Source organism: Lepisma saccharinum, chromosome 2, assembly GCF_977018435.1.
Source record: "Lepisma saccharinum chromosome 2, izLepSacc3.1, whole genome shotgun sequence".
NCBI classification, from domain to species: domain Eukaryota; kingdom Metazoa; phylum Arthropoda; class Insecta; order Zygentoma; family Lepismatidae; genus Lepisma; species Lepisma saccharinum.
The window spans coordinates 167440721-167457108 of NC_139230.1; the positions used below are offsets into that span (position 1 = coordinate 167440721).

A 16388-nucleotide genomic window follows, 5' to 3' on the forward strand; every position below is an offset into this window, starting at 1 on the left:
TGGTTCGGATTAAACATGATTTTTGGGTGATTTTCTCCACGAAAGTAGTAGTGATTTGAAGTGCTAATTTTACTATTAATGTAAGTAGAAAGAGAAAGATGGCAGTCCTATAGAAACTGAGATAGCGTCCGTGGGATTTTTGTACTCTTGATATATTTAATGCCATTTTTATGAGCATATAGTACAGTCCCTGATTTTGATAATGCTCACAATTATATCTTGTATATAACCTGCAACACTTTTATGTTTTAAAAAATTATGCTTTTATTATTCTTTGGTCTATTGTTAAGTGCTAATGTAATTTTCTATATTTTGACTTCAAGGTTACATTAAATACTCTGCAAGTCATTCACCTCCATTCAGAATGGGCCTTGCATGACAGTAGTCAGTCAGAACCTGAAAATACAGTTTTGCTTCATGTGCATCAGATTATATATATTTTATATCGTGACTAATTTTACTTCAAAATCACAGATTAAAGCGACACTATTGGTCAACAAGGGAAGCTCAAAGTAGGCTTCACCCTAAGTATTTTAAGTGTGCTGGAAGAAAAGTAAATTTACCACAATTAATTCCACAAAAACCGTTGCCAAAGATTTCAGTTAAAAATCACAGATTGGTGGTGAAGCTATTGCGCTATTTTCACCAAATCTTAACTGCACATGATCTGACCTGGCCGGTTACATGGATGCACACTTTCTTTAGGTGTTAGCATATATCAAGCTTACACCAGTGTGCATTTATTTTCGTGTGGGTGGTACTTTTCTTTCTGCACATCATGGAGTTGGGAAAATTCAGCAAGGTGTTCTGATATGGACTACTGCTACTGATATTTCACATGATGTAGGTGTGAAGGGGTATTACATACATAAATGCTTTCATTGTTAGGTTAGGCAGGTTTAGGGCTGTTAGTATGAAAATTACTTCCTTAATACTTCAAACCCTATCGTGTTATTTCTGGTCTTAGTACTTTCTGCTGTTCTCACCACCTGGTGAAAATAGCCCCATAAGCTATAAAATGATACGAAAAATGCAACAAAAACAGGAATAGTACTAAAAAAATGGCCTAAAAACAAAAAAAAAAGGCCAGAAAATGCAAAATAAAAACAATGTTTTCTGGTTCTAACTGAAGTAAAACAGACTAGTATCAGGTTTAGCATTCTCTTCAATGCCCAGAAAAGAGATGATTTGTCAATTCCCTAGCCCTATTTATGATAGCTATTCAACAAAGTACTATGTAATGCATAGTGTTATGATTAATAATAATTGCAATTTCGTTCCTTCACTATTTTTTTAGCATTAAAAGGGGCATTCGATAGATATCGATGCTTTTTGCAATATGAAATGTGTCTCAGGGTATAAAAACCACATAACAGATATAGGCTATTTGATCCTAAAGTACTTCCTTCCGCCATTTATTTGTAAAACTTGGCTGTATGCACACACACACACACACACACACACAAAAAAAAACTACGTGCAAATGATTCACCAAACCTTAACACTCCAAACCAAACAATCTAAAATTATAAACACTACTAAATCTCAAGCAATCTAAAATTATATGCAGCGAATGAAAAACTACACTCTTAAACAAGTTTAATGCACAGACTAAATAGACACACGCTACATGCGCACAGATTAGAAATAAGCTATATACGTTTCCGCTTGCATCTGGGACGCATCCAGTATCTGAGCATTCAGCGGGCAAAGCAACGAGTTAGAATAATATTGATGACTGATTCGTGTAAAGTGTTTGTGGTTCGGATCGCAGATGATGATCAGTAGGCATTGCTCGAATACTTAACATGCCAAGTGAGGTGTTTTAAATGTAAAATAAGAAGTGGTGATCGTTATGCATGGAACAATTTCATGAGCAGTATATTCACTATGGTTGATGCTATACTCTTTCCAAAAAAAGGAGGACATTTTCAGATTTTTCAGAAATCCGCCCGGACGCCGGACAGGCACCAAAAAAGGAGGACATGTCTGGATAAAAGAGTACGTCTGGTCACCCTACATATTCATAGTGCAGATGGTTTGCTGCCCAAGTTCAGTACCTTGCATATAATACAGTTATATCTGTGTAAACTCTATCATCACCAGAACCGCACGTTAAATGTAGCAATCCAGCATAGCTTCATTTGAATTGATGGTTAAGGTGATGGATTCACATTCGGAGTGTTGAATCACCGCATTAGGCCACTCAGACCATTGTTGTATGTCTGTAGTTGTACCATGTGCAATTTATGATTCTATTGTTAATTTGAATAAAAATGCAGTTATTCTGAGTCTTAAATGAAGTATTAAAAATAGGGTAAAATTTCGTTGATAGTTTTCAACAAAGATTAGCTTTTTTTATTTCTTTGTCCATCCAATATCTTTTCTTTTGAAATTGCTCAAAATAAAATAATACCAGGAGAAATTGAGAAAACTGAATTGGAGGAAGAGTTAGCAATAGCTTCCAGAAACCCAGGTTTGTGGTTCCTGAAGGGGAAACCTGTCCAGGATTTGCCTGGGTATTTCGCAACTGAAATTTATTTATTTATTTGAAAAATCTGAATACAGAAAAATCCATTTTACATCAGGATATCAACACAATAAATGAAACAAACAAATACTGTCCAGTGGCATCTTGTGAAATGGAAAGAACATTTTCAAAATTCAAAGACTTATTTTCTGACAATCGCAATAGTCTGCTACCTGAAAACATTGATAAATAACGTCTAGTATATTGTACGTCTAGTGTTTCCAACAAGATATGTATATTATTATAATTGCAATAGTGCAGTTTTTAGAGACAAAGGAATGCATGTAATATAATAATTTTGTTACATGAAACTAAAAACATTTGTAAATTAGTATTTTTAGGTGATACTAAATAGCAAAATAGCACAATTTATCACATTTTCATTTCTATAATTGCGTTTAGTGATTTACTGATATATTTACTTCCAGTGTAAGGCATACAGAACCTTAAAATGGGTTGTTTTGAAAATTTTTAGTGCATATTTTTGCATGCATATTTTGGCTTTTTTAGTGCATATAAATCCGCCCCCTAGTGATGATATAATGAAATTGATGAAAGGGATACTCACAAAGAACACCCATGCCCAGGCTGGGATTCGAACCTGAGACCTCTGGCATCATGTGCACTTGGCTAACCACTCTGCCATGGAAGCCAGCACACTTTCAAGCCATTACTCTACCACTCAGTGGCGTACGCAAGGGGGGGGGTTACAGGGTTTAACCCCCCCCCCCTTGAGCTTGTGAAATATTATGGAAAATGCTGTGGGAAAAAATTAAATGGCCAATTTTTCACAGTCAGATCTGGGACAATAATATTACTATTACTACTTCTTCTACTACAACTACTACTACTACTACTAATAATAATAATATTTGAATTATTATTTCCATGCAGCATGGAGAAAAGCCCAGAACTCCAAACACACGCATCTTTCAGAGTGATGACGCCTTGAAAATAAACACGAGTTTATGAGGTTAGGTTAGGATAACTATGATTTAAAACAGAAAACAGTTGTTTTGTATCTCAGTTGCAACAATGTTCAATACACTGTCGTACGCAGCATTTTTTTTTTCGGGAGGGGCTGGAATAGTAAATGTGGATAGCACATGGCTTCATATTGGAGGGTAGGATGCATAATAAACTATTTCGTATTTTTGGAACTTTTCAGTCTATTAAAATTGTATTCAAAGACAAAAATGGTAATCGGGATTCACTTTAAAAGAGGTTTCGCATTTACATATTTTGATAAAAGTTCTTAATGGATTTTTATTTGAAAATTCTGATTTTCTCAAAATTTCGGTAGGGGCTGGAACACCATCGGCCATCCCTCTACGTACGCCAGTGTTCAACGAACGTATTTTTTTTATGTGAACAATGAGAATTAACTAAATAAAGTTATTGGTATGTTGTAAGAGTCTAATGTATAGATAAAGGCTAGGCGGACAAGAATACAGTCGCCAGTCCGCCTTCCCATTGTTTACCACAGCACGTTTGAATGTCTCTCTTTAAAATGTCTCTCCTTGTTGACTAGACAATTATTCAAACGACAATAAGATCAACTATTGTAAAATGTTTTGTTGGTAAGAACAGCGAGATAATCCAGATGTGAATTATCGGGGACATTTATGTGGGGAAAAAGCCGGAAAAATTCCAACAAATTTCGGGAATCGAATCCGGATCTCCCGCGTGATTGTCACTTGTCAGACGCTCTACAACTATTCTATGGCTCTACCGACAAGATCATCGCAGCTCCTTGGATGAGTTCCATACTTTGATTATTTCAATTTATTTTAATATATTTTCTTGTATTTATGGATCTTCTTCACCCTTGAAATGTCTCCCCTCGTTGACCAGACAATTATTTCGTAACAAAGAAACAAAAAAATGCTCCCAGGATTTGATAAAAATCGAATGACTAGAAAGTAATTTCATTCTATTGTTTTCATAAATACTATATTTATGTAGATCTCTACTACTTAATAGTAGCAGTAGTGGTATTTGTAGTATTATTGTATTATTCAGCTAATTAATTAATTATAAGTATTATTAATTAATTGTGCTTATTATTTAATTAAAGTATAATAAAACAATGGTAATGTGAATTTGGAAAAAGGTTTTAGAAATAACACCCCCCTTGATGAAATCCTGCGTACGCTACTGCTACCACTCACCCACCAATACCGATACTGATGCTTGAAAATTGTAACAATTAAATGTTGTTTTCTGTAACAATCAATATTGATTACTAATAGTGTGTAAATATGCCACTCCACTGATATACATCAATCTCCATGGTGGAGTGGTTCGCTCAGCATGGTATAATACCATAAGTCATGGCCTGAGCATGGGTGTTCTGTGCGAGTGTCCTTTCATTAATTTCATCATATCATCACTCATCCTCATAGTTGTGATAGGCCAAGAGTGGCAGAAAAGCAATGCAAAATAACCTAATTCGATCAATCAATCCAATGATCTACATGAATTTACCAAAAGTTTTGCTTTAAAGTAATCAAGAATTATTCAAAATATTGAAATGCATGTTATGTAATCACAAGTCCAGTTTTTCACACAATACTGGTGGAAATAAATGGAAACTTTTCATTTTGCACAATTTCCAGGATAATTAGACTCTTAGCAGAAATGCTGGAAAATTACTGGCCAGTATAGAAATGGGGGGGGGGGGAAGCCCCGAAGTAAGCCTCGCCTCACCCGCATACATCCAAGCAGGGTTTCGGAGCGGAGCGGATCAACGCTCCGACTGTTGCCAACGCTCCGGAGTGAGGAGCGAGATTCTAAGAAATGGTTCGCTCCGCTCCGGAGCGGAGCGATGTCTTATCCCGCTCCGCTCTGGAGCGGAGCACCGGGAATCTGAAAATTTCTCGCTCCGCTCCGGAGCGAGGAGCGAAATTTTAGAAAATGGTTCACTCCGCTCTGGAGCGGAGCGCTACCATGACACGCTCCGCTCCGGATCGGAGCAGAGGAAGTTGGAAAATTTCTCGCTCCACTCCGGAGCGAGGAGCGATATTCTAAGAACTTGCCCACTCCGCTCCGGAGCGACTCCGGAGCGCTCCGAGGTTGGATAATACGAGTGTATACAGAAAACTAACGATCAAAGGTTCCGAGTACATTAGTAATTTTGTTTGTGAAATTTGTACCGCATTTGAAAATCGCCCGTTATTGTTGTTATAAAACTGATTATTACTAAAGCTAACGCCACGGAAACAGTCCAGAAAAGATTACGTCACTCACCTACAGTGTTGCCAATAACTGTGAAGCGTAGAAGAAGTGTGGCAAACCTGGAGGGCCAGGTGTGTGGAGGAGGCAAGGGGAAGCTTCGATCTTCACTGGACTGTTTTCGTGAAGAGAGCGATATTATTATTATTATTATTACATTTTCATTATCACTTTTACTACTCTACTACTACTTCTGGGGACAATATATTTCAATAGCAGGTATGCCACCTGTGGTTTTATAAGTTGAGAGAATGGAACCACTCTCATTTCCTGCCACCAGGGATCGCGACTGAAACTCATTTCGGTTCAACTTCTGGTTCGGGCTAAGCACTTCGGCATATCGGCCCGACGTTACAGTCCACGCCGCGGGAGAAGTGAGTTATTCCGGAATATTGGTTCGAGTAACACTGGCGAAATTACTGCAGAGAATCCATTCGACCTTCTAAAAGGCCAGAGGAAAGGCGAAGCAACTTGTACGGAGGAAGATAAAGGCAGACAGGTGTTCATGCAAAACACTCGCTGGTGCATGATTGCCATATCTTACTTTCTTTTACCCTGGTTATGTATGATACTTTGAATGTAGCGAAAGGGCAAAGTTCAAAGTAATTGGAAATTCAGTTTGCTAATTTTAACTTTTCGATTTTTGAATGTATGAAGTTGAAAATCGGAATCATGCTTATTAATGTTACCGTCGGCCAATAAGGAAACGTTTTAATTTGAAATACAGAGTTTTCATATCTAACTTTTTAAAAATTCTGACACTAGAAAGTTGAAAACCGGCTTAACCAAAAATGTAAGTTGCCACATTTGGTTTACTTTTATGAAGGTATAAAGTCGAAAATCGGAATGCTGTTTGTATACAGCAGAACAGGGGAATTTAAATAGTATGAAATACAGGGTTGTCATATCGATTATTTTTCCCAAATTTAAAGGCAGGAAGTTGAAATAGGTATTTAATGGTTACATACGTATACTACTGCAAAAATTACAAAATGTCTGGTTGCCATATTTAACATTTCAAGTTTGTAAGCAGTAACCTGGAAATAGGCATGGTGGTTATAAGAAAATTGCAAAAATTTTGGAAGAACGATGAATGGAATGTTGCTATATTTAACTTTCTGAGTCTAGAAAGCCAGAAAACGTATACGTATAAGATTAATATTTTTTTGTATTAAGTACGTTGTACACAGCAAACCGAAAGGAAGTTTTTAGTAATGAACAATGTGTAGTCAGCAGATAAGTCGAAACAAGATGTATAAACCTTAATAACCGTGATAAACACAAAATGTAATATTATCTACTTGGATAGGGTCATGTCCTGAATTTTATGGTTTCATTTTGAAAAACAGGGCTGCGAGCAATACGTGCCTTCCTCACTGATGGCATTTGATTTGATTTTTGTAACTTAGCTTTGAATTTTAGCTAATCGCGACGATGATAATGAGAGAATTGATAAATGTGTACTGAAAAAGAAAGTAGCGCCCTGTACCCCGATAACATAGTGGTAACAACGTCTCCTTGTAATGAAGGGGCACTGGGATCGATACCCGGTGGAGGGACATAGTGGCTCGAATCCCACTTTAGGTAGGATTTAAACTGTAGGTCTATTCTCGATAGCGTATTGTTGAGTCTTAAATCCACCAAAAGTCCTTAACAAAAGGCATTGTTTCAACGTATGTTGAATGTATAATTGCAATGTATATTGTGATAAATTAATTCTTAAGCAAATATACATTTGTAATTCTGTTTAACAATAAGAGATGTCACTTTCCTTTACATCTATTCACAAAATCATAAAAATACAACTCTGAAATTCATATCCAAATGAACAACCTCTTATGCATATCTTTTACGTATGTGTGTTTTTTTTCTGAAATCTGGCAAAGTTCTAATAATGTATTCACTTCATAAATGTCTCTTACATAACAGAAAGCATCATTGGGTATTCAATATCAGACGAATAATGAATTCCATGGGAATATTTCAGCGAGTTCGTGGATTTGAGTTCAGCTCTCAATGACAAATGGTGTTGGTTTGACCCGCGTTAATGTCATTGGTGTTTCCTTTGTGTTTGTTTCTCTATCACAGTATAATTCTTTTCCATAGTTTCGGGGTCCTATTTTTTTACCGACTTATCTAGGATTTGTTTAAAATTACGGATCATGAGAAATGTACGATTAAAGGCAAGGTAAAGTCCGGAAAAAACAAATTGAAACTTATACTTAGTTGAAAGGACAATTGGTTATTGTTGATTACAATTATAGAAATAACTTTATCGAAATACTTGGTTTTCTTTTACATACATATTTCTAATTCGTTTTGTGCACCATTCCATTCCTACTTGAATATGTAGACTATAAATAAAAACTCTGCATGGTTTCCTTCAATTCATTATTACAGTATAGATCTTCCATGATTCTCTTGGCTTATGATGCATAGAATTAACAATTACGGATTTTTTTCGTTCTTTTTTGTTCTTTTATATTGATTTAACAAATCTAGTCACCTTATTATTCTATTAAACGATACTGGTTGGAATGATTTCTCCATTCGCATGGACGTCCGGAAATGGAGGGGGCCACGCCACCCGGAAATTAAAGGTAATCAAGAAGTACATATTTCACGCATATAATTTCATTTCAGTCACAGTAATATATGTTAATTATTGCAAGGGCGTTGCAGGAACATGATAACTTCAAACTGTAGAATATTTTTAATGGGAGTAATACTATTTTGGGGAAATTCTGCCTCATTCTGCCCCCCTCCCTTGGACAAATATCTTGCTTGTCCCTTCCTGGAAAAAATCCTGAAGACGTCCATGTATCAGCGGCGTTAAAAATTTCATTAAATGTCCATACATCACCGTTGACAAGCACACATAATATGCATGTAATGATACAAGAGAACACAGCTTTTAAAGGCTTCTTTTTATGACAGTGAAGAGAAGAATAACACGCGCAAGTAATACTTTTAAAAGAGAACAATCTAGCCAGAATTGGTGTAGCATAATTCTAATACAACTGGCAACACTTGATCTGTCTGGTAAAGGCGATGTCTCTACCATGTACGGATAAGTCGAACGCAACGTACAGCGCAGCGAACGAAGTTCTCAACCCCGAAAGCACACACAAACAAGCTATGTACCAGTTTCACCCTCTCCCCTCTTGAAACGGGCACAAGACCAATGAGCTAGCCGATTGCACTGAGTCACCTGCAAGGAACACGGAATACGGCACAAAACAAAGCTGTCTGTTGTATGGGGGAGGTGGGTCGGAAAAATCCGTAAAGCAGAAAAAATTGATTGCTCGAAATTATTCGTAACCCATTCAACACATAACATTCAAACTCTTATATCTAAGAGTCACAATCCAAAATTTGAAATACCCCACAGATCCCTGACGTCAGAGCGACCACAAACAAAAAAGCTTCGGTCAAAAGTCCCCGTGTACCTCCTCCTTCACCCGTTCGACTAGGGCCATAAGGAAGCATGATTCACTCTGTCCCTCCCCTCCAAGAGGGGGCGATCATACAGATAAACAATTAGAGTACGTGGAAACAGGACTGCAGGCTCTTTTCCATGTGGTCCCATTATAACCACTCCGTCACGGAAGTCAGCTTTAACGCGCCCATTCCATTATTCATAGTTGCATTACAGCATTCATGTAAAAAAAACTCCTAAATGGATCGGAGCGTGCTGTCAAAAGCACCACGCTCCGGATCGGAGCGTACGTCTCAAAAAGCTGAACCACTCCGCTCCAGAGCGGAGTGCTGTTGTATCACGCTCCGCTCCGGATCGGAGCGTGCGACTCAAAAAGTCGAACCACTCCGCTCCGGAGCGGAGCGTGTCTCTCAAAAAGCTGAACCACTCCGCTCCGGAGCGGAGTGCTGTTGTATCATGCTCCGCTCCGGATCGGAGCGTGCAATTCAAAAAGTCGAACCACTCCGCTCCGGAGCGGAGCGTGTTTCTCAAGAAGTCGAACCACTTCGCTCCGGATCGGAGTGCTGTCGTACCACGCTCCGCTCCGGAGCGAGGAGCGGAGTAGAAATGACACTTCGAAGTTGCTCCGGAGCGCTCCTTTAGTACGCTCTGCACTCCGCTCCGAAACCCTGCATCCAAGGGTATGCACTTAGTGCCCTGGTGCCTTAAAATATACCAGGATGTTAGTTGCATGAATTTAACAGTTCCCCCACCATTTAATTTCTCTCATTTATTGATTATTTAATCATACAATATACATGAGAAAATAAACATGATAGAACAATACACATATAGTAAATAAGAATAAAATTAAATTAAATATTGCATGGAATTTAATTTATAGTAATTGTTTATTTTCGCCGTTTTGAGGACAAGAACAATATTAAGTAATTCGTGAGTGAGGCAATCGATTATAATTATTGCAAAATAGGTTGAGGTCTCTTATTATTTTTATTGTATAATTATTGTTGTCATTAAATTTGATATTTAAGTGTTGCGATTGTGTCTGCAAATCCAGTGTTATCAGAAAAGGTATTTGGTTTGAAGCAAGTTTTTTGTTTCTCTTATTCTGAAGTCCAGAACAAATAACTTGCTTTTTTAATGAAGTGGTGCCATGTTACAATCTACGGTTTGAAATTGATAAAATGTATGCAATTTTGTTTTGATGCGCTGACATCGCCTGCCTCATTCCGGAATCCCAGAACAGGGAGTCCCCTCCTGCCTGGCTGCCCAATTAACAAGAAGTTTGTTCATTCGCTTGCTTTCATCGGCCACCACAGATGCATGTGAAACTGCTTATCTGGCATGCGACAGATAATATAGCTGTCTTGGCATTCTTCTAGGGACAGCGATTGCAACCGTGCAAAGTGCATTGTCCATGCAAAGAATGTTGCTCGTGACACTCGAGTTCTGAGAGCCGGGAAAAAGAAAACACACCTTTCCGACACGATAAACAATGGAGTACCGACTCAATTGCACATTGTACTATTGATTACAATAAATATTCATACAAACATTTATATTTAAATATTTAAACAATAAATAAAGGCTAGTATAAGTAAATAAATTCCAACCAATAATTTCTGATACAGATACCACTGGTATCAACTAATACAAATACATATGCATCAGTATCAGCTCAGCCTTAAATATTTCTCATGTATATTCATTAAATTGGATTAATGGGAACAGACATGTTCTATTACCTCAGCGGCTCAGTGGTCAGCTCATGATCTTGCCACTGAAAATTCTGGTTTTAAAGCCCATGCTGTGATGTGGATATGGGAATGCCTCTTGATCAATTGAATTGAATCATCATTCATCTTCATTGTTGCTGTTAGCCAATAGTGGCAGAAAAACAACTCAAAATAAGAGAAATACACATGTAGGTATGTATTTCCATTCCAGTTTTTTGGTTATGACTTCTTTTGTAATGCAGATAGTTTTAAAGAACTTTCATCATGTGTGTGTTTATCTTGTATAACGATGATTGTGAGAACTTATATTAATTTGTGGCTTACTATCATTTTCTTTATTTACATGCATAGACAAAATTTCAGTATGTTACAAATCCATTTTTTCTTCTTTTCAGAATCTTTTAGGCACCATTGGAAACATTATAGCCACGCATACTCCTTATAAGAGGTCATACAATTCCCATTTTAAGGCATTTATATGTGCTGCATTGAAGTAAGTAAAACAACAGACAACTAAGTTGTTCATTTTGTACATATCATTATGTTGTCTTTTTGTAATTTACATGTTGCCTTAAGGAACCATTTTAGATAAAAATGCGTACGTTTTAATGAAATTGCCAATAATTTTATTGATACAATATTTTTATTCTTAGTTTGTAACTTACTGCTACAGAAGATTAAAAAATTGTCATTTTTCTTACAATATCATATTTACGTGTGTTTAATGTGCACTTTTTTCTAAAATTTTTGCCCAAAAGAACTGTGGTGCATGTTATACATGGAATAATTTCAGCATTGTAATTTTACCCCTGGGCTTTTCATTGTTTGCAGGAAAACATCTTAAACAAGTTGGTTAAAAATTGATCCGATGGTGTAAAATTTTTACTATCAGCTGTTTCTACTTTCCTTCTTTATGATTTTATGTATAATTTAATTATATACAAGAGATATATAATATCTTCTCACTTTTCCCTATGGAAACCAGGATGCATGTTATACATGCATAATAATAATAATAAAAATTCCTTTATTTAGTGAGCGAGGTTCAGCCGTAGTCTGCTCTACCACCTAACCCTTGTCATGAGTTACATGAAAATATAACCAAAAACTAAATATGCTGACCAAGGCAGAATTTACTTTATTTTAAAACATAAACTAAACGTTACATTTCAACCTTCTAGCAAGGCCTTCTTCAAACTCTGTACCAAATACAAATGAATTAAAAAGTGATACACACACACACACACATACACACACAGATAATAGTTAAACGATGATGTTTCAAATATTTGCATTCTTTATTGGCTATGGATTGATATGATTTCAGGTCCATAGATAAAGATGCACTATAGTTATAGTCAAACCCAGATATTTCTGCCACGATTGGTGCAGTAGAACAGGAGAACCAGTGTTGCTAATGTGCTCGATAGAAAAATCGCTACAGTGCGCTGAGGCACAGCTGTTCGTAGAACAAGGAAATTAGAGAACTCAGCTCTATCGAACGTTGAGTTTTAAATGCCATGCATTATAACCAGGGCTGGGATTTATATGTGCTAACAAGTGGCTTTATATGTACATACATATGGACTAAAACTGCTAAATGTGGACTAATCCTTGAGTAAAATTAGCCAAATGATGTAAAGAAGACTTCTTCATAGTGATTTCAAATAAAATTAAACAATTTATTATTTTTCCATTGCATCAATGAACCTGGTGGCATTTTAACTGTTCACTCCCAATAAGCCCATCCACCAGGCGCGGCTCGTGCATTATTTACCTGGGGGTTCACTGAAGTGATGTGACATATATTCACTTTCCGCAAAATATACTTCCTTCGCCCAACAAAAGGATGGGGGAGGGTTTAAAAGCTTTGTCAAGAATTCTTTTTATCTGGGAGTATAAGGTTTTGTTGTAGGGGTGTGCGAATAAATTTAGGGCTGAAACTACAATAAATTGTGCCTTTATGAAAAAAGTTGAGTTTTGTTGGAATATCATGGACGTCCTCAAGTAGGGGCAAGTAATATATTTTTTCCCCACGAGGAGCAAAAAACACTCCTTCAGTCTGAAGTTACTGCAACGCTTTTATAATAATTACCAAAAATTACTGTGACTGAAATTAAATTATATGCGTGTAATATATAATTTTTGGTTTACATTCAATTTCCATGGGGGGCGGCCCCCTTTTCCCCTTCCGGACGTCCATGCTGACTAATCAGAACTGGTCCTACATTTGTTAAAGGGAAATGGCAACTAATGGCATGCGCATACTAGAAATCGAACCTGAGACCCTTTCATTTATACGCGACAGGTTTGTTCAAATTTGGGGCTGGTCGACCAGCACACGCTTTTTTTCAGTGGACAAGGAAGTTTGTTTACGTTAATTATGTGCATTTCTATCGGTCATTTCTTACCTTTTCGGACAGCAACGCCTACACTGCATCAAATGACATAACCTAGGTAAAGTCCATCCCTCGTTTCACTCGCAGCATCACTTAATACTTTCCAACAAGTATCCAAGCACTTCAAAAACTAAAAAACTTGAGACTTTGACACCGAGCGACAGCGAGTCACGTCTTCGCGCCATTCTTTCTCTTTCGCGAACCCGAAGTGTTTCCACCTTTAAAGAAAAACCTCTGAATGCATGCACAAGGTATTTTGGTAATGTATCTCCTTTATTTTAATTCATCGCATCTAATTCCAGCTTCTATTTGTTTCCACTCATCCATCTCTGACACAATCTTGCATTTATTCCAAGAAGTTCGGTGCAAAAATGATACAAGAGAAGATTGAATATGTAATGTGTGCGCTTCAAACTTGAACCGCACGCAGCAACACTGGAAGGGAGGAAGCAGCGAGAAAGGAGCCTTGTCCCGCGCCTTCTGCGAGAGAACGAACTGCGCATGACCATTGGGTTGAACATAGGTTCTGCAAATCTCATCTCCCATGTATTTTGTCCTATACCCTCCTCGCGCTTCTGCTCCCGCACGAAGCTTTCACAATGGCAAGAGCTGTCCTGTGGGGGTTCAACTGAGGGTCTGTATCAGGGCGGCCGATTCGCGGTTTCTTCTTCTCAGCAAGAGAGTTCGCCGTGTTACGGGCACAAATACATGACTTATTGTGTAGAATTTTTAGCGAAATAATGTGAAAATTTAAAGACATTGTTCATTCTCGAGGTGATTATCGTATATTACTGGGGGTTCACTGATCCTGTGTGCTATAGGGCCAACCGCGCCTGGATTGATATGATTTCAGGTCCATAGATAAAGATGCACTATAGTTATAGTCAAACCCAGATATTTCTGCCACGATTGGTGCAGTAGAACAGGAGAACCAGGGTTGCTAATGTGCTCGATAGAAAAATCGCTACAGTGCGCTGAGGCACAGCTGTTCGTAGAACAAGGAAATTAGAGAACTCAGCTCTATCGAACGTTGAGTTTTAAATGCCATGCATTATAACCAGGGCTGGGATTTATATGTGCTAACAAGTGGCTTTATATGTACATACATATGGACTAAAACTGCTAAATGTGGACTAATCCTTGAGTAAAATTAGCCAAATGATGTAAAGAAGACTTCTTCATAGTGATTTCAAATAAAATTAAACAATTTATTATTTTTCCATTGCATCAATGAACCTGGTGGCATTTTAACTGTTCACTCCCAATAAGCCCATCCACACTGGTACTGGAACTGCAACGACATGTGATACACGACTAACACTACCACTGGTTTGAGAACTAACAACACTGTTCTACACATGTTTTGTTACAGAAATGAGAGTACCCAATCTTTACTAATATGAGGATGTTGAATACGGAAGTGTTTAAAGTGGAGGAAAAGTGCCAGTTAAGAGAATTATCATAAAGCATCACCAGCATTAAGTTAATTTGCATCTGTCTTTCACAGCATCTCTCGTCTATGTTTTCATGCTTTAATTTCAAAATTTGAATTGTATTAATTCGTCCCAAGTGCCCCCCTGGCCTCCTTTTGTGGGCACTCTTAATATATTTATTAAGTTATCCCCACATTGATTATGATTAATTGTTATGTAACATGAATTATGCTATCTTGAAAATAAGAGCCAAGGCATTACTTATGGGTAACATGAATTATGCCGTAACTCAAATTAAGAGCCAATCTTAGAAAATGAAATTCGTATTCGTGTTCAGGAGGTCAATTTCAGTAAGAAAGAGCTACTTGCCTTTCTGTAACAGAAATGCGAACGTGTTAAACAGCGACAATTGGACCACAAACACTCCTCCTTAAGCCTCTCTCTGATGGCAATGTGATGTGATGACAAACTATGCCGGCTTCCGCAACAAGAATAAGAAGTACATATATTGCCACCAGACGATAAGCCGTGTGGCTTTTTCTTTTGTTATGAACTTGTCACCCATCAAAACATGCCAGTTTTAACACAAAAAAAAATTAACATGCATCACATTAAGCAGCAAAAATAACAGCTTCCATCATACAATTCCTACAAGAACACTTGCCGGTGCTGGAGCCGAGGGTTGAAATGCTCATGCATCCACATAATGTATTTCTTTTGAGCAATTCTAAAGTGATGAAATATGACCAATAGTACTGGAGGCATTATGGAATTTAACGTTCACTAACCAAACACATGCACTTTCACTTACACACATGCAATACACGCACACAATGTCAAACCAGTCAAATACTTAAAATAAAAATATGGTGTTTACAATCCAACAAAACTCAGTCATTTTGCCTTTCTCCTTCTGTAACAGAAATAGTGCTTCATATTTACATTTGGCAACACTAGTCACTAGGTAGCCAATGAACATGCACTGCATAAAAGAAGCAACCACTACGCCATGCTATATTGCCACATTACCATCCCTGTCGAACGATGTGAACCACGAGCTGGAGCGCTGTTCAATTGTTTTCAATGATGTTTGCGTGAGTGTGTCCAGGAATGGAATGACAATATGGCAACAGTGGCGAAGGTTGGCGAGCAGTGTAGAACATGTGATGCTAAGAGAGAGGGAGACGAAACGAAAATTGGTATCTGTGCAACAGCAAAGATAGCTGCGTCGGGCTCTAATACACATTTACACCAACACAAACTGTTCATGAAAGTGGAAAGGGGGGGGGGGGGTTAGGGTACGATCACAGTTCATCCAGTTCTCTCATACACGTAAAGGTATTCTATCTGCTGTTCTCTGTGTGGACGGTGATCCTTCCATCCTCAGTGTAGCAGTTTCGTTGGCAGAACTTGTCCTTGGCTGCATGTAGGATCTCTTGGCGAACTGCTGTGAGGGACTCCATGATTAAGATGAAACATTATACATGTGTAAATGCAGTAGATAGAAAGGTTCAGTATTAAGCCTCCTGGTTCTAGACTCCCTGTTTAGTACTGGAGTCCTTATTCAGTATTCCAACCATCTGTTTGTTCTAAAGGTGCAGGTGCCTTCTAATCAAG

The 16388-nt window shown here is 37.7% G+C and overlaps 1 protein-coding gene across 4 annotated transcripts in view; it reads left to right on the forward strand.

The window, feature by feature from the left end:
* Positions 1 to 16388, forward strand: part of LOC145984179 (RUN domain-containing protein 1) — a 64073-nt gene that overhangs the window by 41120 nt on the left and 6565 nt on the right. For all 4 annotated transcript variants that reach the window (XM_083117672.1, XM_083117675.1, XM_083117674.1 and 1 more), the window contains exon 12: positions 11335 to 11432. In XM_083117672.1, coding sequence (XP_082973798.1) covers positions 11335 to 11432 — 98 coding nt within the window. The remainder of the gene's footprint in view (positions 1 to 11334; positions 11433 to 16388) is intronic.